The sequence below is a fragment of the Podarcis muralis genome, chromosome 18 (genome assembly GCF_964188315.1).
Source record: "Podarcis muralis chromosome 18, rPodMur119.hap1.1, whole genome shotgun sequence".
Classification (NCBI taxonomy): domain Eukaryota; kingdom Metazoa; phylum Chordata; class Lepidosauria; order Squamata; family Lacertidae; genus Podarcis; species Podarcis muralis.
Window position 1 is genome coordinate 10,873,149 of NC_135672.1, and position 25,061 is coordinate 10,898,209.

At 46.5% G+C, this 25,061-nt stretch overlaps 1 protein-coding gene across 2 annotated transcripts in view; it reads right to left on the reverse strand.

The window, feature by feature from the left end:
• EFNA2 (ephrin A2) overlaps positions 1–24,831 on the reverse strand; it is a 125,603-nt gene extending 100,772 nt beyond the window's left edge. Inside the window, exons 1-2 of one of the 2 annotated variants that reach the window (XM_028713292.2) lie at positions 24,655–24,831; positions 22,774–24,061 (exon numbers count right to left, since the gene is read on the reverse strand). In XM_028713292.2, the coding sequence (XP_028569125.1) occupies positions 22,774–22,895 (122 nt within the window). In that variant the 5' untranslated portion in view covers positions 22,896–24,061; positions 24,655–24,831. Of the gene's footprint in view, positions 1–22,773; positions 24,062–24,534 lie in introns of both variants that reach the window. The other variant, XM_028713291.2, reaches the window with a different exon arrangement.
• Between the last annotated feature and the right edge of the window lie 230 nt (positions 24,832–25,061).

Here is a 25,061-nt window from a genome sequence, read left to right on the forward strand (position 1 = left end):
GAGGTCTCAAAAAGCTCTCAAGTGTATGGACGGAAAGAAACTCAAGAGGGTTCTCATTTTAAGGCAAATTTATCAAATTTGCCCTTTCTGAAACAATGCGAGAAGCAAAACACAGCCTTCCTTTCGACATGTGCCCTTGTCTGAATTTTGCAATGCTGTTCTGCAACCAACCGGTGTTCACACATATTGGGGGCAGGGAATACACCGAAATGAACATATTGTGAGAACGCCGCTTCTTCAGGTAGGTTTTGGCAACAAAAGCTCCGCCAGCGAAGCGTTCAAGCCTTTCTTCCCTCCCCAATCCCCAACAAGCTCCTCGCGCCGCCCCCCCTCCCCGACCGGTAGGTATATACACACACCGACCCTGGGTTCGGGTCTCTCGTTTGGCAGTTCGGAGACTCATTAAGTGATAATTAGCTCTCTGACGGCGGGGAGCACTTGAGCAGAACAGCTGCATCACAAGGCAGGAGGGAGCAGGTTGCGTGTTTGGGGGGGGGGCACAGAATGTATTTTTTTTAAAAATTCTGCGCGGAGCAATAAAGGCTCACGAAATCACGGGAAAGGGGCTCCCAGATTTTGCAGTCCAGGGGTCCAACTAGAAACAGCCCCCATTCGCTTGTTTGCTCAACAGTGAGGTGAAATATTTCGTTTGCAATTCAGTTACCCGGTTGAAGGAACAGGACCAGTAAATTTTTTTGGGGGGGGGGTAACCCAAGGCCTCAGTGAAACTGGGCCAGTTTAAAACACTCCCGTTGGGAAAATAAAGCTCCGTCGTCTTGCTGATTTCGCTCTCGTGAGTTTTTTATAATGATATTGTGAATGCCCGTATTTACCTTCCCTGCTTGCCAGCTTACAGGCTCTGTGGTTGCCAGCAGAGCAGATTTTGTATGTGTGTTTCTTTTGCTTTAAAGGGGATTGTTTTAAAATCCTGCCTCTCTGCCCCCAATCAGAAGCCCTCAAGGCGGAAGGAGGGAAGATTCGATGAAGCCAACAAGCCGAGGATCGATAAATCACATACACTTTTAAAACAAATATATATATTTTTAAAAATACCAATAGAAACATGAGAAGCAGACAGCATAAATCAGGCAGGAAGGGAAAATAAGCCGAGAGGAGGAGGAGGAAGAAGAAGAAGAAGAAGAAGAAGAAGAGGAGGAGGAGGAGGAGGAGGAGGAGGAGGAGGAGGAGGAGGAGGAGGAGGAGAGGAATTCAAAAGCATTAAGGCTAGCTGAATTTTAAAATAAAAGTTAGCTTGGTGACTGGTGTCCATGGGAAATCTACCAGAAATCCAAAGGGGCAAGAGGTTGTTAAACTGTGGAACTCGCTCCAGCAGGAAGCAGCAACTAACATCCACTAATCAATCAATCAATCAATCAGTAGCTGGACTGGGTCCCACATAGTGGCAAAAACAAAACGAAGAAAAACAGCAAAAAACAAGAACGCAAAATAAATAGCAAAAACAGACAGACCTCAGCGTAACTCTCAAAACGCAAGCGCGGCACTCAAAACAGAAGCGTAACACTCTAAACGGAGCACGTTCAGCTTCCGAAAAGGTTCACAAACCGAAACACTTACTTCTGGGTTTGCAGTGTTCGGGTTCCAAGTTGTTTGAGTACCAAGGCGTTTGAGAACCAGGTACCCCCAAATCTAGAAAGCAAGTCTTGGAATAGGAGGGTTTAACTCATCCGTGAGCAGTGCCGGATTTACTTATAAGCTAAACAAGCTATAGCTTAGGGCCCCACTCTCTTGGGGGCCCCCCAAAATTTAAAGGAATAAAACCCTGGATGTACATTTCTAAAATATAAGATAACAAATAAAATAAAATCTACATCCAGCAACAGTGTTTTGTGTTGTGTAGGCTCCTAGGATGTAAGTCATGGGCCCCGCCTGCTAGCCTGCTCCCTAAAATATCCCTGGTTTGCTCCTTTCTATATATAGGGTGCCTGCATTCTGCATGGACTGGTTGCACGGCAACATGTGCAAATGGCTTGAGATACCTGTTAGGTTAAAAAGCAGAGACATCACCTTGCCAACAAAGGTCCGTATAGTTAAAGCTCTGGTTTTCTCAGTAGTGATGTACGGAAGTGAGAGCTGGACCATCAAGAAGGCTGATCGCTGAAGAATGGATGCTTTTGAATTCTGGTGCTGGAGGAGACTCTTGAGAGTCCCATGGACTGCAAGAAGATCAAACCTCTCCATTCTGAAGGAAATCAGCCCTGAGTGCTCACTGGAAGGACAGATCCTGAAGCTGAGGCTCCAAGACTTTGGCCACCTCATGAGAAGAGAAGACTCCCTGGAAAAGACCCTGATGTTGGGAAACATGGAGGGCGCAAGGAGAAGGGGATGACGGAGGACGAGATGGTGGGACAGTGTTCTCGAAGAGACCAGCATGAGTTTGACCAAACTGCGGGAGGCAGTGGAAGACAGGAGGGCCTGGCGTGCTCTGGTCCAGGGGGTCACGAAGAGGCGGACACGACTAAACGACTAAACAACAACAACAAAACATTCTGAAGGGACTGATTGCATGGCAATATGGGCAAATACCTATTAGGCCCATCAATAGCATATATTCAACACACAAAAAACTGCGACAATTTTTGTTGACAAAGGACAGCTGGATATATAAAAGGCCCCATTACCTTCAGTAGCCTACGGCCTCGTCCAACCTAAATCCAGCCCTGCCCACAAGGACTGTAATTCCCATCTAATTAGGAGGTCTAGGCAGGAAGAAAGCATGGTGATTAATTCCCCTTGGTGTAATTAAACTATGGAACTGCCCGCCACAGGAGGCAGTGATGGCCACAAACTTGGACGGCTTTAAAAGAGGATGGCCTCTAGCCACGATGGAGGTTAGGTTCTACCTCCAGAAGGCAGCAAGGCTCCTGAAGACCAATTGTTGGACACCGCAGAAGGGGAGAGGGCTCCTGTGTTCGAATCTTGATTGTGGGTTTCTCCCAAGCACCTGGTTGGGCACTGTGAGAACAGGATGCTGGGCTTGATGAGCCGCTTTGGCCTGATCCTGATCGTGAAAGGTGAGAGGACACAACAACAGGTAAGGGCAGAGATGGTGCAAGGAGGAAGCAAGGAGGTGAGCAGAGAGAGAATCAAAGGCTTCTTCCTTCTAGGACTGAGCAGTGCATTAATTTTAACTAATGAAAAGGATCCAAAAACACAGTATACACAGTATATCTGACGGAGCGTCTCCACCTCCATCGTTCTGCCCGGACACTGAGGTCCAGCGCCGAGGGCCTTCTGGCGGTTCCCTCACTGCGAGAAGCCAAGTTACAGGGAACCAGGCAGAGGGCCTTCTCGGTGGTGGCGCCCTCCCTGTGGAACGCCCTCCCACCAGATGTCCAAGAGAACAACAACTACCAGACTTTTAGAAGACTGAAGCTTTTAATGTTTGATGTATTATAGTATTTTAATATTTTTTGGAAGCCGCCCAGAGTGGCTAGGGAAGCCCAGCCAGATGGGCGAGGGATAAATAATAAATTTATTTATTTATTTATTATTATTATATGCTAGAGCAAAGTGTGTATGAAAATGCACACATTCGTGAAGACGACATACAAAAATGAATCATATTAGGGGGAGCCCGCTCTGCGAAAATGTGTTTACCGAGCAAAAATAAACAAAAATTAGGGCTATTGGGGGAAATGAATTTTCATGAGGACTTTAAAAAAACCCTGATGTGGAAATGTGGAGAATTGCGCTGAAGATTGTGGAATGTTTGTATTTCCTTTTCCTTTCTTGAGAAACCAGAGAATAAACCGTATTTTTTGCTCTATAAGACTCACTTTTTCCCATCCTAAAAAGTAAGGGGAAATGTGTGTGCGTCTTATGGAGCGAATGCAGGCTGCGCAGCTATCACAGAAGCCAGAACATCAAGAGGGATTGCTGCTTTCGCTGCGCAGCAATCCCTCTTGCTGTTCTGGCTTCTGGGATTCAGAATATTTTTTTTCTTGTTTTCCTCCTCCAAAAACTAGGTGCGTCTTGTGGTCTGGTGCGTCCTATGGAGCGAAAAATACGGTATATCCCCGGAAGTCAAAACTTGAGCCCCTCGTAAATTGCTCACTGCAGCCCACCTTGTAAGGTTGCTGTCATGATAAATATGGAAAGGAGGGGGAGACACGCTTGCCGTTCTCAGCTCTTCTGGGGGAAAAGGTAGGATTAGGACATCGTAAATAAATGTGCACGGGTTTATCTGACAATTTTTGCCAAGGATTCTGTAATAGACAAGATGGGTATCTCTTTCTGTTGACAAAGCCGTCGCTTGCTGCTGTGTGAGGAGCGGGGTATTATTTATTTATTTATTTTGCTGGGAGCGCAAGCAGCCACAAACACAGACAGAAAGAAAGCTGGGTGTGAGGTGTGGAATCCACAAACGGGGCTCGTAGTTGCCAGGTCAAAAAACCTGGTCCCTAGATTGGATAAAGGGTGGCGCTGTGGTCTAAACCACAGAGCCCAGGGCTTGCCGATCAGAAGGTCGGCGGTTTGAATCCCCGCGACGGGGTGAGCTCCCGTTGCTCAGTCCCTACTCCTGCCAACCTAGCAGTTCGAAAGCACGTCAAAGTGCAAGTAGATAAATAGGTACCGCTCCGGCGGGAAGGTAAATGGCGTTTCCGTGCGCTGCTCTGGTTTGCCAGAAGCGGCTTTGCCATACTGGGCACATGACCCAGAAGCTGTACGCCGGCTCCCTCGGCCAGTAAAGTGAGATGAGCGCCACAACCCCAGAGTCAGTCACGACTGGATCTAACGGTCAGGGGTCCCTTTACCTTTTAGATCGGATAAACCCACTTTGAAAGCAGAATGTCTGGCCCAATGTAGGTTCCTGCGGTCAGCAGTATGATGGGGAGGTGGCTAACTTGGCCGGCGTAAGAAAATCTCGTGGAGATTCTATTTGGTTTCTTCTCGAAATCTCTCTCTAGGATTTGGATACCAAACCAAGAAACACCAGGACCGGTTTGATGAGAATGACAGTGAGCTTGGATGCATGATTGATGAGAAAAGGAAGGCCTTTCAGATCCGGCAAAGAGATAGAAACAGTGCCACTAAGGGGAAAAAATCTATGCCAATGCTAAGGCCGAGGTTCAAAGAAGAACCAGAGAACGAAAAAACACCTGGCGGATAAAGAAAGCTCAAGAGATCCAGCACTTAGCCGACACTCATGATGCACAGAGTTTCTTTAAAAGCCACAAAGACCATCTATGGGTCAATAAATCATGGCATATGCCCCCTATGCTCAGCAGACAGTAAGGTAAAGGTAAAGGTGACCCCTGACCATTAGGTTTAGTCGTGGCCGACTCTGGGGTTGCGGCGCTCATCTCACTTTATTGGCCAAGGGAGCCGGCGTACAGCTTCCGGGTCATGTGGCCGGCAGGACTAAGCCGCTTCTGGCGAACCAGAGCAGTGCACGGAAACGCTGTTTACCTTCCCGCCAGAGCGGTACCTATTTATATACTTGCACTTTGACGTGCTTCCGAACTGCTAGGTTAGCAGGAGGAGGGACCGAGCGACGGGAGCTCACCCCGCCACGGTGATTCAAACCGCCTACGTTCTGATCGGCAAGTCCTAGGCTCTGTGGTTTAACCCCTAGCACCACCTGCGTCCACTAAATTTGAACTAAACTCAAAATGCCACGAGATAAGGAGGGCACGTTTTATCATGTGGGGTGGAATTGTAAAGTAACTAAAAGCTATTGGGAAATGATTTACAGTGAAATGGGGGGGGGGGAGGATTAGACAACATTTGTTAAAAAACCAGAAGCTTTCTTGCTAGGTATCATAGGTCAAGACTTGCCAAAAGAGCGGAAGAAGTTATTTATGTATGCAACAACAGCGGCTAGGATATAACTAGCCCAAAAATGGAAAGATGATAAGACACCAGTGAAAGAAGAATGGCAAGCAAAACTGATGGAATACGCTGAAATGGCGAAGCTCACGGGAAAATTCAGAGACAAGGACAATAGGGGAAACCCAGCCAGATGGGTGGGGTATAAATAATAAATTATTATTACATTATTATATAATAGAGACTTTTAAAAAGATTGGGAACTGTATGGTGTACTTACAGGAACATTGTAAAGAAGTGGACTCACTGGCAGGGTTTGAGTAAACACTTACAATTAAGAAAACAAGCGTAAAAGTTAAGGTGCAATAATTGGGAAAACAGCAAGGTGTAAGATGTAATTTTTTTTTTTTAAAAAAGGTATAAAAAAATGATAAGAATGTAAGCAGCAGAAGTAAATATTTAAAGACCCAGAAGAGGAGGAGGTTGAGGGAAGTCATGCGGGGGGGGGGGGGGTGAGGTTGGGATTCACTCATATATATATATATATTCGTGATAATGATGATTGTATTGAATATAAATTGTAAAACTTAATAAAAACTATTTTTTTAAAAATGCCACGGGATAAGGAGGACGTTTTTATGTTAATCCGGAACTCTTCGGCATGGTGGGGTGAAAGCGGGGGGGGGGGGGGGGAAATAGTTTGATGTGATAACCACAAAACCTTTTCCAACTACAGAACTACAGTGGTACCTCGGGTTGCATACGCTTCAGGTTACATACGCTTCAGGTTACAGACTCCGCTAACCCAGAAATAGTGCTTCAGGTTAAGAACTTTGCTTCAGGATGAGAACAGAAATCGTGCTCCGGCGGCACGGCGGCAGCAGCAGGAGGCCCCATTAGCTAAAGTGGTGCTTCAGGTTAAGAACAGTTTCAGGTTAAGTACGGACCTCCGGAACGAATGAAGTACTTAACCTGAGGTACCACTGTCCCTGGAGATGCTGAAAACAATTCAAGCTAGAACTTTCTGCATTTATAGCAAGCCCTCTCCCTAGAGCGCAGCCTTTAAAATTACGGAAGAGTTCAGTCTACAAGGCTGCAACATTTGCACGCTTTAGCCGGAACATAAAGGACCTCACTTCTGAGTAAAGGTGCGCAGGGTTTCTCAGCGCATTGGCTTATGCCTAGCAAGATGCTACATAGGTTTCCAGTTATATGCAGAAAGAGAAAAAAACCTTTGGCTGGTAAAATCCAGCCATCGCCGGGCTCCGCCTCTAGCCTTAAGCGAAACTCGCACAACTCACTTGCTCACGAGAGAGAACAGAAATAAAGGGAGAAATGTAGACGTTTCAGAGAAGGGGAGGGTAATTTTTTTTTTTAAAAAAAAAGCCAAATTGTGTAGTGTTACCTAGTACAGCTGTATTTTCAAGCAGAAGAAAATATTTCCCAGCTATAGGATCATAGCTGTCAACTGACAGATTTGAAAATAAGGGACCAGCAGCCTCGAAAATAAGGGATCCGCAGCCAAAATAAGGGATCAACAATTATTTTTATAAAATACATATTTTGTTGCGTGGAAATGGCTTTAGATACCTATTAGGTCCATAAATTACCATATAGCATATATTCAACACAAAAAAAAAAACCAGCAACAATTTGTTGTTGACAAAGGACAGCTGGACATAGAAAGGGCCCCATTACCTTCAGTAGCTTATTAAGGGACATCATCAATAAGGGACAGCAGCGGGACATGGCGCTGGGATAAGGGACTGTCCCGCCAAATAAGGGACGCTTGACAGCTATGTTTAGGATATGTCCTGCTCCAGAACTCCTACAATTCTGCTTCCAAGGCAGGTGTGTATACCCTCCGCAGAAAATACACACACCAGTTTAGATCATGCTGCAAGACTCCGTTGCAGCACATTGCGAGAAGCCCCCTGGCAACTGGATTTATTCGTTTAATATCTGCATGGCCCTCCTCAGCACGGGACGGAAAGCTAAGAGGGGCCCCTCCCCGCTTGCCAATATATTTGAGAAAAATAAAGAAGTCCTATCCTGTACTTACCGTATTTTTTGCTCTATAAGACTCACTTTTCCCCTCCTAAAAAGTAAGGGGAAATGTGTGTGCGTCTTCTGGAGCGAATGCAGGCTGCGCAGCTATCCCAGAAGCCAGAACAGCAAGAGGGATTGCTGCTTTCGCTGCGCAGCGATCCCTCTTGCTGTTCTGGCTTCTGAGATTCAGAATATTTTTTTTTCTTGTTTTCCTCCTCCAAAAACTAGGTGCGCCTTGTGGTCTGGTGCGTCTTATAGAGTGAAAAATACGGTATATATTATAAACAGTTCAGAAACAGACCTCGGCGGATGCAGAGGGGAGAATTTGCATCCAGCACATTAGGGCACATGCAACCGTATTATCATCCATGTTCCCCAAAGGTGTCCATCCATCACCCAGAGATTTTTATCTGGGGGGACCTGGGCTGTACTATGGAACAATGTTTCAGGCAGCCCTGTTTAGGGAAGCTTTTAAGGTTTAATAGGTTATTGTATTTTAGTGTTTTGTTGGAAGTTGCCCAGAGTGGCTGGGGAAACCCAGCCAGATGGGCGGGGTATAAATAAATTTATTATTATTATTATTATTATTATTATTATTATTATTATTAAACACACCACTGCCCCAAAATAAATATAGGGTTAGCAACCAGAGACCCTCTCTCCGATAAACAGGGACCTCCGTGCCACATTCAGGCGGCATTTTGATCAAAGCGTTTACAAAGAACTTGTTCTTTTAAAGCGGCTAGACTACGGAACTCCTTGCCTATTGATATCAGGGCAGGATACTCTTTTCGGCACCGGCTAAAAACCTTTCTGTATAGGCACGCCTCCCCAGATGTTTAGAAAGCAGACGGGGGCTTTGATCTGCTTTTAACCTATTCTTATTTAAACTTTGCAAATGTCTTAAATTTTGCCGCTGCTCATTTTCCAAAGTGACCGTTTTATTGCTTCATATATATATATATATTGTAAACCACTTTGAGATGTTTTGTTTTTTAAAAGCGCTGTATACATTTTTGGGAACAAATAAAGACAGGTTTTTTTAGGGACCAAACCAAACTCCTTTCCTCAGATGCCCAAGAGATGGTGACCCAAAACGTCCCACCGTGGAGCGGCTCTTGTGAATTTCAAACACCAAGAAAGGAATGCAAAGGGTATTATTATTATTTTATTAGTTTGGAGCAAACATCTTAGAAGTCACAGCAATGTCAGTGTTGCTGCCTGGACCCCTTTAAAAAAAGAGTGTGCAGTTTGTTGACAAAGTACCTTATTATTCTTATTATTAACAACCTAGTTTTCCTTGTAGTAAATATCGCCTCCCGTGTCTCATTCATGCCTCTCGCTCTGTAGACCCAACATGGCCGCGAGCCAACAATTTTAAAAGACACCTCCTGATCGCCTGGCATAAATAACCCTCGCTGTTTTCCTTTTGGGTGGTTTGTATTTGGCAAATCGAGACCAAAAGCTACAGGGGGGAGACAGGGGGGTTTGTGGCTAGTTGTCTTTTAACTTCCATCAGAGCTTCTATCTTCTATATCCCAGAAAGCAGGGAAAGGTACAAATATTATTGCTAATAATAATAATAATATGACGTTGACGGGGCGTGCATCTTTTGACTTCACCCTTACTCCAAAGCAAGTCCAGCTGCTTTCAATGGGTTTGCTCCTGCGTAAAAAGTATGTGGAAATTAAGCTTGGCTGCAACAAAACGAGGAGGTGGTTTGCTATAGAACAAAATTTGATAAGCGAGAAATAACCGAAAGAATATTAAATAAAAAAATAAAAAAAAAGACCAGAAGCAGATATTTGGATCCACCAAAAATATTTCAGTGATTAGTACTTGGGAGCAGGGAAGGAAAAAGCTGGCGGCAGTGGGAGCTAAAGGTAACTATACTTGGCTGTTATTTTTGCCTCGGACGTCAAAAAACAGGTCTGGTTAACAGCGAGGAGCAAGGATATTCCAGCTCAGCTTCTTCTGTCTTTTTTATTTTATTTTTTGGGGGACACGTGGGGAGGAAATTGCTAAATGCCCTGAGCGCTCTCACGATGGAGCAGGCGGAAAGGGGGGGGGGGAATAAAAAATCAAAACGTTGCAGTAAAGGAGATCTTTTTCTGGGTGGATGGAGTGGGTGTTTCCCAGGGATCTAAATGTCCCCCGCTAACCTATAAATGCAAAAGTCTCCCAGCCACGCACCACCACCGGATCTAGACAGAGAAATGGATAACATGAATATTACAGGCGACACATTCCGACGGCTGGTGGAGGGACAATCCAATTGCACTGGTGGGCATCGTAAAACAGAGCTTAAAATAAACCTGAACCACAGTAAGTGGGAAGTGGTGTCTGTGGCATTGTGGGGGCTGTAAGGTCCCCCCCAAAAAAGATTTAGAGATAAGGTGAAGCTGTAGAAGTATAGATTAGGGCAGGGGCCAGCAAACTTTTTCAGCAGGGTCCACTGTCCCTCAGACCTTGTGCGAGGCCAGATTATATATATTTTTTGGGGGGGGGGAATGAACGAATTCCTATGCCCCACAAATAACCCAGAGATGCATTTTAAATAAAAGGACACATTCTGCTCATGTAAAAACACCAGGCAGGCCCCACAAATAACCCAGGGATGCATTTTAAATAAAAGGGCACGTTCTACTCATGTAAAAACACGCTGATTCCCAGACCGTCCGCGGGCCGGATTGAGAAGGCGATTGGGCCGGATCCGGCCCCCGGGCCTTAGTTTGCCTACCCATGGGCTAGGGCAACAGAGACCGGGCCAGTTTTGAAGGCAATGGAATAAAAAACATGACTACGATCCCTAGCAGATGAATTGAAAACATCGAGTGCAACTCAGTTCTGCCTGTTCATATCAAATTGTCTACTCTTGAGTAGAATTCAGCTAGCTACGCTCTAAAATATATATTTTTTTTGGCTGCCCGGAAGCAAGAGTTGTCTCTAGACCTATTGAAATTAATAGACCCAACTCATTTGTGTATGGTAATTTCAATAGGTCTGCTGGGGGTAAATCTTGGTTGGATTCAACCTAGATGGATAGATGAGATAGATAGATAGATAGATAGATAGATAGATAGATAGATAGATAGATAGATATTGATAGATGATGATAGATAGATAGATAGATAGATAGATAGATAGATAGATAGATAGATATCGATAGATAGATAGATGATAGATGATAGATATAGATAGATAGATAGATAGATAGATAGATGATAGATAGATAGATAGATAGATAGATAGATAGATGATAGATAGATAGATAGATAGATAGATATAGATAGATGATAGTTAGATAGATATAGATTAGATAGATAGATAGATGATAGATAGATAGATAGATAGATGATAGATAGAGATAGAGAGATAGATTAGATAGATAGATCGATAGATAGATAGATAGATAGATAGATGATAGATGATAGATAGATAGATGATAGATAGATGATAGATAGATGATAGATAGATAGATAGATAGATAGATAGATAGATAGATAGATAGATAGAATGAATAGGGGAAAGAGGCCACCTTTTCCTAAACATCTCTTAGTCCCAGTGTTTTCTCAGGAAATTCTTATCCAGAAAACCTTTAAGCGTATTCCGCAGTGCTGATCCCTACCCGTAAATGAAGCTTATGCACACAGCAATTGTCCTCGCTCCCTCACACCGGCGTAAGATCCCGACAGCTGGATCCGGACCAGTGAAGGCCCATCCAGTCCAGTCCACTCCAAACAGGACCCGAGTTCAGGAGAAGCAATTCTCCCCATCTGCAATTCCCTGGCACTCACCCTGTATCTTCCGTAACGCCCCCCCCCCTTCTAAAATAAACTTCAGGGAAATCCCCACCGCAAGTTTCACCCCCATCCTGTCCGTGCTGTCAAAATTTAGACGCCAAGCTCTTCAAGGCCAGGGGATATACCCTGTAAAGAATGTAGCATATAAACCTGCGTATATCTGCTAGAGGGAGCGTCTCCACCCCCATCGTCCAGCCCGGACACGGAGGTCCAGCTCCGAGGGCCTTCTGGTGGTTCCCTCCCTGCGAGAAGTGAGTTTACAAGGAACGAGGCAGAGGGCCTTCTCGGTGGTGGCGCCCGCCCTGTGGAACGCCCTCCCACCAGATGTCAAGGAAATAAACAACTACCTGACTTTTAGAAGACATCTGCAGGCAGCCCTCTTTAGGGAAGCTTTTAATGTTTGAAGTTTTATTGTGCTTTTAATATTCTGTTGGGAGCCGCCCAGAGTGGCTGGGGAAACCCAGCCAGATGGGCGGGATATTATTATTATTATTATTATTATTATTAAGTGCAACACATCCGCTACAAGCAAATATAAAATATCCGTGTGCATGCCTATAAAAGTACAGTGGTACCTCGGGTTACAGACGCTTCAGGTTACAGACTCCGCTCACCTAGAAATAGTACCTCGGGCTTAAGAACTTTGCTTCAGGATGAGAACAGAAATCGTGCGGCGGCAGCAGGAGGCCCCATTAGCTAAAGTGGTGCTTCAGGTTAAGAACAGTTTCAGGTTAAGAGCGGACCTCCGGAACGAATTAAGTTCTTAACCCGAGGTACCACTGTATGCATTGGTATATTCCAAAGCTATGGTCTGTTCCTACCTAGTCAATTCCGGTGTAATTCCTCTTGCATTTTATATACCGGTATATATGTGCGTGTGTGTGTGCGCGCGCGCACTCACGCGCAAATATCTGAAGTACTGCCCTATGGACCCTCTTAAGGTCCTGAAGTCAGCGGAGGGAGCCCTCTTGGTAGTTTCTCCACTATCAGAAGTTTAGGGGGGGCAGCGGCCCAGGAGACGAGAGGTCCTTCTCTGTGGTGGCCCCTAAGATGTGGGACTCCCTCCTCACTAAGCTGTGCTTTGCGCCTTCATTCTACAGCTTCCTGAAGACGCACCTATTTATCCTGGCCTTTGAGGGTCTCAGGACCCACCTTGTTTTCACGATTGCAAGTTGTTGTAATGTTTTTTAAACATTGTAACTGGCCCTGGAACCTCAGTGTGGAAGACACATTCTAGATCACTTTGTATCAGACGCAAACAGGCTTGCAGCTTTTACTCCAGCCTTTCTACGAGAGACCGCCAGAATGAAACAATACAGGGGTACCTCGGGTTACATACGCTTCGGGTTACAGACTCCGCTAACCCAGAAATAGTGCTTCAGGTTAAGAACTTTGCTTCAGGACGAGAACAGAAATTGTGCTCCGGCGGCGCGGCGGCAGCGGGAGGCCCCATTAGCTAAAGTGGTGCTTCAGGTTAAGAACAGTTTCAGGTTAAGAACAAACCTCCGGAACGAATTAAGTACTTAACCAGAGGTACCACTGTACACAACAAAAAAAGGTTTGTGTATGTGTCTGCATACATATACAAAATAGTGCATTACCCCTTAGAGATTTCCAACCTACTCAGCAGATTAAAAACGCTATACACACACCCACAAACACCCACACATGTTCAGTATGTGGAATGTGTGCAATATCAATGAAATATACATTTTTTTTTGCGCATGGACATTCCATATATATATGCTACATATGGCGTATTTCCGCGAAACGTGTTGGACAGCCAGATGTAACCTCGCCGGTGCGCTATGCGCATAGTTTTATGTACGTATCACAACAACGACAACAAAAGCTACAACCTGAGCTGTGCATACCTATAGACTTAGCCAGCGATGCAACCTTTCAAAACCGGGGTGTCCCCGTACGAGCCACCGCTTTCAAAATGCACAGAAACTGTAGGCGTTTTGAAACATATCTATTAAGATGTACCTGGTGGGTGATAGCACAGATATAACTGAACCAAGGTGGGACAAACATGGGTTGAAAACCGACAGGAATGGGCTGGGTTTTTTTAATTTTTTACAAGCGGACCCAGTCGCTTGGCGTGTGGAGCTTTCTTCGAGCAAGTTGAACTTGAAATAAAGCTTTTTAAAGGTTCTTTTGGGGGGGGGGAGGGATGGGCATGTAGCCGAACAGCGATCCCGGGGAAAAGTCCCATCTTTACTCGGCAAAGCAGCGTGAAGCTTCTCCTTCATTTTGAATTCAGCACGGAGACGGGCATCTGGATGCCAAATGAGTAACCTGTGGGGAAAGGAATTGTGCTCCCTAGAGAGAGAGAGAGAGAGAGAGAGAGAGAGAGAGAGAGAGAGAACACACACCAAAAAAATCTAGTCGGAGAAATTGGACCTTGTTTGCATCTGCCGTTTATTAACCGTGTGGCCTATGCACCTCGGAGTGGCGCTAAGCGGATTTAACGGTTTGGAAAAGGGAGGACAGGCCAAGGAAACGTTTGAAGAGATTCTGAGGAGAGAACTTATTCTTTCTTTTTTAAGGTGTATAACCCTATCCCAAAAAGCACGAGGTTTGTAAAAAATAAGGCGAGGAGAAGGAAGGCAGAGGCAGAGACCTTCTGCGAGGCAGGGTGAGGAATCCATTTCCTACTGAATCTGTTTTACGGGAGGATTTGTGTCCAGGGCCAGGGGCGAATGCATTCCTGCGGGAGATTCTGGGATGGAAAAGAAGGTAACACAGCCCTGGAGGAGGGAAACTGAGAATCCGCAAAAGAACCATTGGTTTAATTTATTTATTGAAGGATACATCCACGAGAAAAGCAGGGCTGTGTCCGGATAGCCAAGACCCGAGAAAGAGGAGATATCTCAAAAGCACACACACACACAAAAACCAATCGGTCAACTCTGTGGAGGGAACCTGGAAGGGGGAAGCATCCATATTTGAAAGTTGTCGGGGGGAAGTTTGGGAGTTGCTGTGGCCCTCGCTCCAGGCCGCTCTAAAGAACAAATCTGAGATGCGTCACCGATGCCTTCACCCTCCTCCTACACAACATGGACTGAGATCTTCAACGTATGGAGTTGCTCATCTGCAAGGAGGTGGCAGGCAGCCATTTTGCCAGGCGGTACCTTGCCGCGGCAGGGATAGCCGTTCGGCGAATGAAGCAGACCGGCTTGCCCTGCCAATGAGGGAAGGGGATCTTGCCGTACGTCCAGGGGGGACATTTCGCGGGGCGAGATATCGCCAAACCAGAGAGATTGCAGGCACCTGGTGGAAGAGGCTTTGGAGACCATGAAGATGTCTCTACCCTATCCGAAGGTGCCTCAAAGCTCGTTGGGATATCGGATTCAGATTTCGGCCGTGCCAGTTAAGGCAGCGGAGAACGTCGAAGAAACCTGGCCACCTGGTAGCCCAGCTTTCTGCCCCAAGAGATGCCCACAAGCTGGACCCAGGTCTCACCACTCACAACTGGTGTTTGGGGCAGTCAGATCAAACTTTGGTCCAAGGAGGAGCCGTTGAAATATGCCCTTACACACTTCGTTTTCAGGCGGTCCCAAACGTGCGAGGCCGTTCGTTCGGGAAGAGGAAGGAGAGCAGGGGAGCTGGGTCTTGTCTGCACGAATCTTCGCAGGCCACCCTGAAGGCCTGAAGGCCGTTGGGATGGACCTGAATTGACCCAGAGAAAAGCACAAAGAGATGCTGCCCCTCCTAGGGCTGTGGCTCGGTGACAGAACACCTGTTTGCAAGAGGAAGGTCCCCCGTGGCGCAGAATCACAGGACTGTAGAGTTGGGAGGGACCCAAAGAGTAATCTAGTCCAACCCCCCCCCCCCCGCTGCAATGCAGGAATCACAACATGGCAGGTAGGGTCCTGGAGAGCCCTTTCCGTACTGAGTTGGTAGGAGGCAGCCTTCCCACGTTCCTATTTAGGACGTCTAAATGGAGAATTTTAGCTGGACACAATGGGCTTAGCCCCCAAGCCAGCTCCTCGGGGCCACGTTGCCCAGATCGGGCCAAACATCTGTCTAGAAACATCTGCATTCTGGTTGCGACCACGACCAGCCCTGGGAAGTCCACAAGCCAGTCGCTATCTGGAAAGCTCCCCATCTCCCTATCAAGAAGAGCAGCTTCAGGTAGATCGAATCAAGGATACAGATAATGGAATCGCCCGCAGGAAGACCCAGCGAGTCTCCTCCACATGGCCAAGCTGTTGCGCCATCACGAACCCACGAGAGGCAAACGTTTCCCCCCCTCTGCTGCCCCCCAAGAACTTCTTTGTGGTCAAGCGTGGAGTCGACGACCACATGTTTACAGCCAGAGGCGACTGGCCGTCACGTCAAAGTTTTTTTATATATAAAGAAAATATATATATAATGATGATGATGATAATAAAAATTGGAGGAAGGAAAACACTTGTGTGGCTAAATACAGGCCAGGGGGGCAAAGGAAGATGAAATAATGGGATGTACCTGTGTTGACAATCGGGAGAGAAAATAGCCGGCCATTTACCCGTCTCTCTCTATCTCTATCTCTCTCTCTCCCCCTTCCACAGAGATTGATATATATAAATGTGGGGGCCTTTTCAGGAATTACATTTGTCGGCAGGAAAACTGTCATTCCGGAATTACTCCAAAACTGCCCATTACACCGTTGCAGGTAGGATGTAGCCGAGAAACAAATCTTTGCCTCTCTGTTACGTTGGAAATGATTTATCCAATCATGCCGGCACGAAGAACTGGAATTTGTTCGGGCTTCTGACAGAATCGTCGCCCCCTTCTCAGAACAGGGCTGTTTTTTAAAACTTTTCTCTTGCACACATTTCCACACACACACACAACGCAAAAGCAATGATTTTATCAACGCAATTTTTTTAAAAAAACACATGGTGATTGATACGTGTGTGTGTGTGTGTGTGTGACTCCGCCAAAGTTGATTTGACCCTCTGGTGGTGGCGATACAATGGACCCACCTCAGAATATCAGCTTTATGGAGAATTGGGCTCCAAGCACCAAGGAAGTATTACGCCCTAATCATTAGATGGAAAGATTAAAATAAAGAATCCGAGGGGGGGGTGGGAGGAGAAGACAAGCGAAAGGCAGAAACTCATGGTGAAATCCTACAAAAATATTGGGGCTGTAAAATCCACACACCCTTTTGGGTGCCTATCGGATGGCAAAGCCATTTAGGAAAAGAAAACCAATTGCGGTGCCCCGAGATATAAAACATGAGATTCACTGCCTGCCGCCGGTCAACTTTCATAGTTCCAGTGAGGCAATATCCGCCCTCCTCCCACCTCAATATCTCCCCACCAACCAACAATTCCACCATGTCTGTGGCACTGATGTATTCTCCGCGAGCACACAAACCAATATGGAAACTACTCTTTCCAAGTTCCGGAATACAAACATGGCGGCCGTCTTCGGAGAGGGGTCTGGAAGCTCGGCCTTTGATTCCGGCTCAGCTTTGTTTTGGGGGTGGAAACACCATGCCCTACACCTACACACACACACACACACACACACACACACACACACACACACCTTCCTTCAAACCCAGAAAAGTGCAGCCGTCCTGGCCCATGTACCTAACCCGACCCTCCCGCTGTGATTTCAATCAACAGCCGACACAGAGACATATTTAATAAACATCTCCCCACGTTTTCCGGACCCACGGCGACCACATAAAACACGGCGGCGGGTCGAAGATATCAAGGATGCCTGCGGGTGATCTAAAATTGCGTTCGGAAGGGGCGACTGCTTCCCGCGTCTCAATTTACAATTGATTTTTAATTTAGGCGCAATTATCAAGGAGGGCATCCCTCTCTCTCTCTCTCTCTCATTTTTTTACCGGGTGAGTCACATGGGATGGAAACATTGGGTTCCAGATGGCAGGGATAAAATTGGGGAGGACGGGATGAGCAAAGAGATATAGATATAGATAAACACACATATGAGCATGCAAGGTTTATTGTTTTGAATGATTCCCCGTCTTGCAAAGAGAGGGATAAGATGCCATGCAATGGCATCCATTACATGTATTCAGATTCCTCCGTTTTTTTTATTGTGAGGCAACTGCTGGTCTGTGGTGGATGGTCTGGCCCAGACCAGAATTGCCAACTTTGGGTGTGCATATATTTCGCCAATCTGTACTGAGGAAACCGGGTTTTCTTCCCTTATGTTTCAGGGATTATTATTATTCTCTAAAGTCCTGGAAATCTTTCAGCAGTGAGAATCACTGTCCTAAAGAGGAAACATGGGCTAATCGGTGTTATTCAAATGCAGAGGGTGACCTTTTATTGCTCCAGGTTGCAGGCCAACGCCGCCTTTGAAGTCCTCGGGTGGATCCCACATCCCTCGGGATCCGCTCTCCCCATGTGGGGCCAGCTGTCCACGCAATGGACCCTTTCAGGCCACTTGGCTTTAGGCCACAGCAGACCCTTTCCCTCATCTCACGCCCTATAAGATTCGCAGCATCGTTGGCCGGATTTTGTGACGGTCAATGTCAAGAATCACACCTGTTTTGTCTCTCCCCACTGCCACCTCAAAGAAGTAATAATTGAGGAGGGTGAAGGGGTTTAAGCAAGAAGAGGGGGAGATAGCAAAAAAACCACAGAGGAACTCTGAGATTTCCTGTGCAAACGCCACCGATCTGAAAGCAAATTGAGCGACGGTGCAAGATGCAAATTCATACCACAAGTAGCAGAAACAGAAGGGGGGGCCACAACAGCTTAGGACATGCGTAGGCAAACTAAGGCACAGGGGCCGGATCCGGCCCAATCGCCTTCTCAATCCGCTCTGCAGACGGTCCAGGAATCAGCATGTTTTTACATGAGTAGAATGTGTCCTTTTATTTAAAATGCACCTCTGGGTTATTTGTGGGGCATAGGAATTCATTCATTAGTATTTTCAAAATATAGTCCGGCCCCCCACAAGATCTGAGGGACAGTGGACCGGCCCCCTGCTGAAAAGGTTTGCTGACCCCGGCTTAGGATGAGTCCACACTAGGTATGACCACTGCTGGTTTTAGGTGGCTAAAATCCACTGGCTTCCTTCTATTCCTCATTTCCATATTCTTGCTTTTTTTTTAAAAAAAAAGTTTAGACCCTCACCTCTGCCAGAACACACATACACTAACCTGAAAGTATTGCTGCTGCCGTGCTAAACATTAATTTGTTCGTGGCAGTGAGGGAAATACGACAAATTAGGACAGTGGCCCAAATATGTCTCTGTTTCTTAAAAGCTACGGACTGTATTCAACGTTAAGTCATAACTCAGGAGAGCAGATCCATTGAAATCAAGGGAGATGGTTGTCTTAGGATTTGGGTCGGGCAGAGCCCTGAAACATGGGCCTTGGGAGAGGGGCAATCTCAAGGTTGAATAGGACACAACGGTTAAGCCATCATAGCGATGGACAGCGACGCGAGGAAATCATACATGCAAACATCACCAACAAAAACCACACCATTGCCGTCCCAAAGGATGTTCACCTTTGCGGCAAGAAATCGTATACCACGCGAACATAGGCGGCGTATCTATTGTGGTCTCAAGGCGGGACCACCGGCTCTCGTTTTGTTCCATCCCGCATATATATATATTAACGAAAAGGAGTTGAAGGGGGAAGATGTGGACCACCAAAAAGCCCATTGCACAAATGCAAAATCACCCAGGGAAATATAATCCCTGTGAAGGTCGGAGGTTGCGGCCCCCAAAGCCAGAGTCAGCCCAAATGCTAGGTGGGCAATGGAAGGAGAGCGTAGAAACAGGGCATTGTCTCGATGGGGCTTGCAACCTCCTGGTTGCTGGCGAAGGTGCCACAGATGCTCTCTGGGTTACAGGCGGCCCCCGGATGTTTCGTACCAGACCCCGACCCAGTTGCCGGATTAAGGGAGGCCGAGTCGGCCTGGCGAACCGACCCCCTTTCCCCCGGCGCGACCCGCTACAGAGGTCCTCATTGAAAAGAGGTCACGAATTCCCCTCAAATTTTAAAACATTTCATCTCCAGAATGAAGGCCCTCATTCATATTGGCAGGAAACGGGCTGGGGGGGGTGGGACAGAGAGAGAGAGAGAGAGAGAGAGAGAGAGAGAGAGAGAGAGAGAGAGAGATTTTTTGCTATTAAAGGTTCCCCTCGGAGCTTTCTCACAGCGAGAGTGGGGACCAGAGGGGAGGGGAATTATCTTCCACTGATATGTGGGTATATAGGGAGAAAACGGGGGGTGGGTGAGTGGGGGTGGGTGGGTGACTTTCTCTTAAGCTGGGCACTGGGAAAATATTTTTATTCCGCGTTTCGCCAGGTTTCTGCACAACCGGAAAGGTTCGCTTTTGCATTCGCGAACGGATTTATTTCGTTTTGTTTGCTGCTCATTCAGCAAGGAGCTGAGTGGGCCCTGCAACAATAGCCATCTTTGCTGGCGCCGTCCAGCAAAGGAACAGGAAGGAGCATATCAAAGCCCCTGGATGCTTGAAATTTTGCACCCGCAAATAATTCGAGGCCATTCCGGGCAAAAACGGCCGAAGCTTTCTATTTAGAAAAATTACATGTAAATCAAAAGGGGTTCAGTGGAACAAGCGCCAGTAACTGGCCTATTTAACACACCTGGGGAGGTGGGGTGCGTGTGCCACAGCTTGTATAAAGCGCATAAAGAAATCGGGTGCCCCAGGATCTTTAAGTTTTAAATGGGGGGGGGGATACGAACAGCGCCAACATATCAAAGCTGCGCATGGGAAAAAGTTCAGATAAGAAGCAGTAAGAAGCAACTCGCGTTTTCTCATCGCTCTTTCTCCTTTAATTTAAGGGGGATTTCAAAACAAAAGGAGGAGGAGTGGTGGTTTTTTTGGTGGGTATCCTTTAAATAGAAATAAAAATTATCTGCAACATTTAAGGGGTTTTGGGGAGGAGGTGGAGGGGGGAATCCGGTCGTTCACGATGCGCCATGAGAATTTTGGACGTGGTCCAAACAGCCGGTTCTCAACTGCTTGAGACTTCAGAAAGCTGTTATGAGCTCTCGAGGCGAGAAGGGGAACCATCCATTTCTGGAACCGCACGCTTACGGTGGACAGAGAAAGAGGGTTCCCCCCCCCCAAAAAAGAGCCGCACGGCCCCCTCCCTCCCAGCTGATTGCTCTAATTCATGTAAGATCTGGAAGGTGGGGGTGCCCTTCCACTTTGGGGGTACCAGAAATGGGTGCAGAACACCGAGATTGACCCAGAAACCAAACCCAAAAGGCGACCGGGATGTACCTGAAGTTCACGACCAAGGCTGTAGGTCGTGGACTCACTTGCCCAATAAATCCTTAGAAAGCAGGGAAGGATGGAGGGGGGAAGCTAACCTACTTCGCCATCACATAAGAGAAAACCTTACAATGCCACGATGAGCATCGCTAACCTTTCAGCGCTCCATAGAGAGAGTCGCCAAGCTTTCGAAGCAACTTAGAAGTATCCCCATGGAGTCTATGGCCGCAAGCTGGTTTGGAAATGAATGTTGCTTGCTTTATTTTTATTTTTGAAAAAAACCCTTTATTTCCCTTCTAAGATTCTTCAAGGAGTAGTCGTTACGCAAGAGATGGTTTTGTCCGGTAGGTTAGATGTTGGGGGGGAAACACAAGGAAACAGGTCAAGAACTGTCTCCTCTCCAATGTGTGTGTGTGTGTGTGTGTGTGTAGGAGAGAGAGAGAACTGGTGTTTTAATTTGACAAGATGCAACCCTGTAAGTGACGCGTAATTGATTTTACAGTCTGCAGTTCTGCTGAAAACTGTTATCATTTTGTTCCTCTTGGCTGCCCAGAATTACAACTTCCAAGAATTGACTTCTGGAAGAATGATTTCCCTCCTCGACACACACACACACACACACACACACACACACACACCCCGCCACCACTCTTCGGTGGCTCAGATTCCAAACGTAAAACAGCTGTTAAGAAAAAATATATATTTCTCTAACCCCACTCAGTTGTTTTTATATCTGGCTTGGAAGGCGACACAGACCACAGCGAAACTTCTCGAACTTAAGCCTTGAAAAAAACGGGGAAATAGATAGATGAAAATATTCAAACAGCCCTGCTATATAGGTACACACACTCAGAATGTCAGCCTCAAGACAAACTGATAAGTGCCCCCCCCCCCAATTCTTCAAAATAAGGCAAAGTAAGTCCAAAAGTTTGACAAAAAAAAACCCCGGCATATCAGTTATCCTAAAGAGACCGACAATATCATCGTTCATAGAGAGATCAGAAGGAAGCCCCATTGAGTTCAATAGGGGAAACTGGGGGGGGGGGGGAATCACTTTCCACTTAGCAAAGAATTAATCGCAGAGGGTTGTATCCAACTAAGTTTTGCACCTTTGAAATTAATGGACCGCAGTTAGTTGCATCCGTTAAGTTAAACGGGTATGTTCTGAGGAGGAATTCACATTGGGTGCAAACCCAGAAGTTGTGCCTGAAGATGAGTTTGTCTCGACAGCCTAGATGCAATTCAGTACACAGGAACGGCGTGGTGGGAGTTTAGAAAGAAGGGCATCTCACACAGAGATATAGCAACCCTCCAAGTTTTGCTTTCGAGACCTTCGTCTGATTTCTCTGGAATTATTTCCCACAGACACAGAGAGAGACACTTGTGGGGCAAACTTCCTCCAGGCCGTGTGTGAAAACCCTGGTTTCCCTGGCCATGACTTTGAACGACAGACAGACAGACAGGATAATAATTTTTTAAAAACCCCACACTTTTAAAAACCATTCCCCCTTCCAACAGTGACATCACTGGCAAGACTGGGCTTCCTATTACATAATAATAATTTTCAGGCAAGTCCGTAAGAAAGGCTTATTTGAGTAGGATGAGAAGAGGTTCCCCAAGTATCAGCCTGTGAGATTTATTTATTTTTTTCCTTCTAAAAAGAAGTTTCGCCATTCCTCCCGAATCTTCCAATGCAAAAATATATGGACAAAATAATAAGAAGAAGAAGAATGCATGGACTATAACAGTGCCTTGTGTACATCATCCCTTTGGGGTTACAGCCGCCGCCGCCCCCAAACATGCACACCCAAAATCTGACAGGGCAACAGTCCCCGAGGTCTAAAACATGCGATAAAACAGGGGGGGTCTCCTCCTAGCTCCCCCCTCCATCCTACCTGGGGTTGCTTTTGTTCCAGTACACCGCATAGCGATCGGAGATAATTTTGCTGCTGTCGTCCGTCCACACGCAAACCCCAACCAGGGTCACCAGCAACGCTGCTACCTCCAAATTCGGCATCGTAACCCCTTTCTCCTCCACTTTCTTCCACCTCTTCTCCCCTTCTTTCTTTTGTTCCCCGGAAAGCTGCGGGGATTTTTTGTGTGTGGGTGTGTTTAGGAAAAAGGCAACCAGGTCATTGCACTTTGAAGGCGCGCTTTCTGGCCGATAGGCTCTTTCGGTGTGCGAGCGAGTGCGGTTTTTTCGGGGAGCTTAGGTCTCCCCTGGACAGTCCAGACTTTTTCCTGTGTCTCTCCTCCTCCTTTCACTTCTCTCTCTCTTGATGCAAACTATCGCACGCACATCCCTAATTCATTCCATGGTGGAGAATCCCAATAGCTTTCGCTGGCAGAATGGTCCTTCTTTTCTCCTATAGGCAAGCGTCCTGGTAGCCAAAATATACTGCAAATCAGCGCATGGATGGTGGTGGTGGTGGGGCGATCAGAATTTGCTTTTGCAACAGAAGGCTTCTTAATAGATAGACAAGAGATGTGTGTTGTCTAGGAACAGAGAGGGTGTGGCGTGGGTCTTCCGGACCCCACACGCCCTAAGAAGACATCACCGCAACTTTTGGGTCCCAGGGTCTGAGTTACTGCCAGCTTTCTCAAACTCTTCATAAATGGAGCAGGAAGGAGGGAGGTTCCATCTCTAAGAAACTGGATAACTTGGGCTCAAAAATACTGGAGGAAGCAGAAGGCGGCTGAGAGGTTACAGGAGGGAACCTCGGCATGTCGTACAACTGGCCCAGAATCTCCCCACTCTTGCTGGGGGTGGGGAAGAGAGAAGGCAAAAATTTCTGTGGACTCAGCAAGCAAACTTTGAGGTACCCGCTCGTCTCTGGAGAGCGGCTAATCCTAGCATATCATTTGAAAATAAATAAATAAATAGGCCACCAACCGACAACTTTGCATTGAAACAAATTCCCGGTTTCCAAAAAGAAGTTTTAAAAAAATTGAAATGAAATAAAAACCTTGGCGAGGGCTTTCCTCCTGCAATTTGCAACTGGTTGGCTGAAAAGATGAGATGGATTTCTTGCAGAAAGGAAGAGAGAAAAAGGAATCACTCCCCCCAAAGAACGAGGACTCAAAACTTGCTCGCCGGGTTTGGGTTTTTCAAAGCAGAGAAAAGATGCCTTGTGATTCTTCTGCTTCTGTTTGTAATAGATGGGACCCCCGTGTTGTCTTTTCCTGAAGAAATGGAAGAAGGAAGGAAGGAAGATGTAAATAATACAAAGTTTTGCAGGGAGTGGTTCGTCCCCTTGCGAAAAGCACGAAGTGAAATCTTGCTAGCTCTCTCTCTCTCATGAGAAAGGAAAGAATGAAAAGAAAAGAAAAAAAGGGGGGTAATCTTACTTTCCTTCCCCTTTTCACTCAACCACCCCCCTTTTTTTATTGTGCCACCTAAGCTTTCCTTGCAACTGGTAAGAAGGGGGGAAAGGGGGGGCATTAAGATTGCAAGTTGGGGTGGGGGATGCCTTCAAACAACACCTCCCCCCTCCTCTCCCTCATCCCCCCACCTCAAAAAATGCAAAAATAAATATAATACTATACCAAATGCCTCCCCCTCCCAACGCGCACACACAATTTGCAAGATTTCATTTTCATTTTCAACGCATGCATCTCATCATTTTATTTCCTGAATAAAACATGCTTGCCCCCACCTTGAGGTTTTGTTATTTTCCTGGTGGCACCAAAAACAAAAACAAAAAAATCCCTCTGTGTATAATTTTATTTTTTTTAAAGGTTCTTTTCCTTCCTCTGTGGATTCTTTTAAGCCTTACCGCTGCACGCTCTCACTCTCTCTCCCTTTCTCCTTTATTTTAATCCCCCCCCCTTTTTTTTGCCTTCAATGGCTTTTTTTTTCCTTTTGCAAAAAAAAAGAAGAGAGAGAGAGACCTGCCTTCCTTTCCGCGCCCCCCCCTACTCTTGATACAGAAACATTGTTACCACTTGGCCGGTCAGCCTAAAGTAACCACATCCCTCCCTCCCTCCCTCCCTCCTTCTCTCTCTCTCTCTCTCTCTCTCTCTCTCTCTCTCTCTCTCCCCAGCAATGTCTCTCCCCCCCCAAGCACTCAACAGGGGCGGGGCCCCCAAGTCTCAAGGTTGGTTGGCCGGTGACGATCAGCCACACCCCCCACCAAAGCCATGTGGGTCTCCTTTTTCCTGGAGATTTTTTATTTTTTCTAAA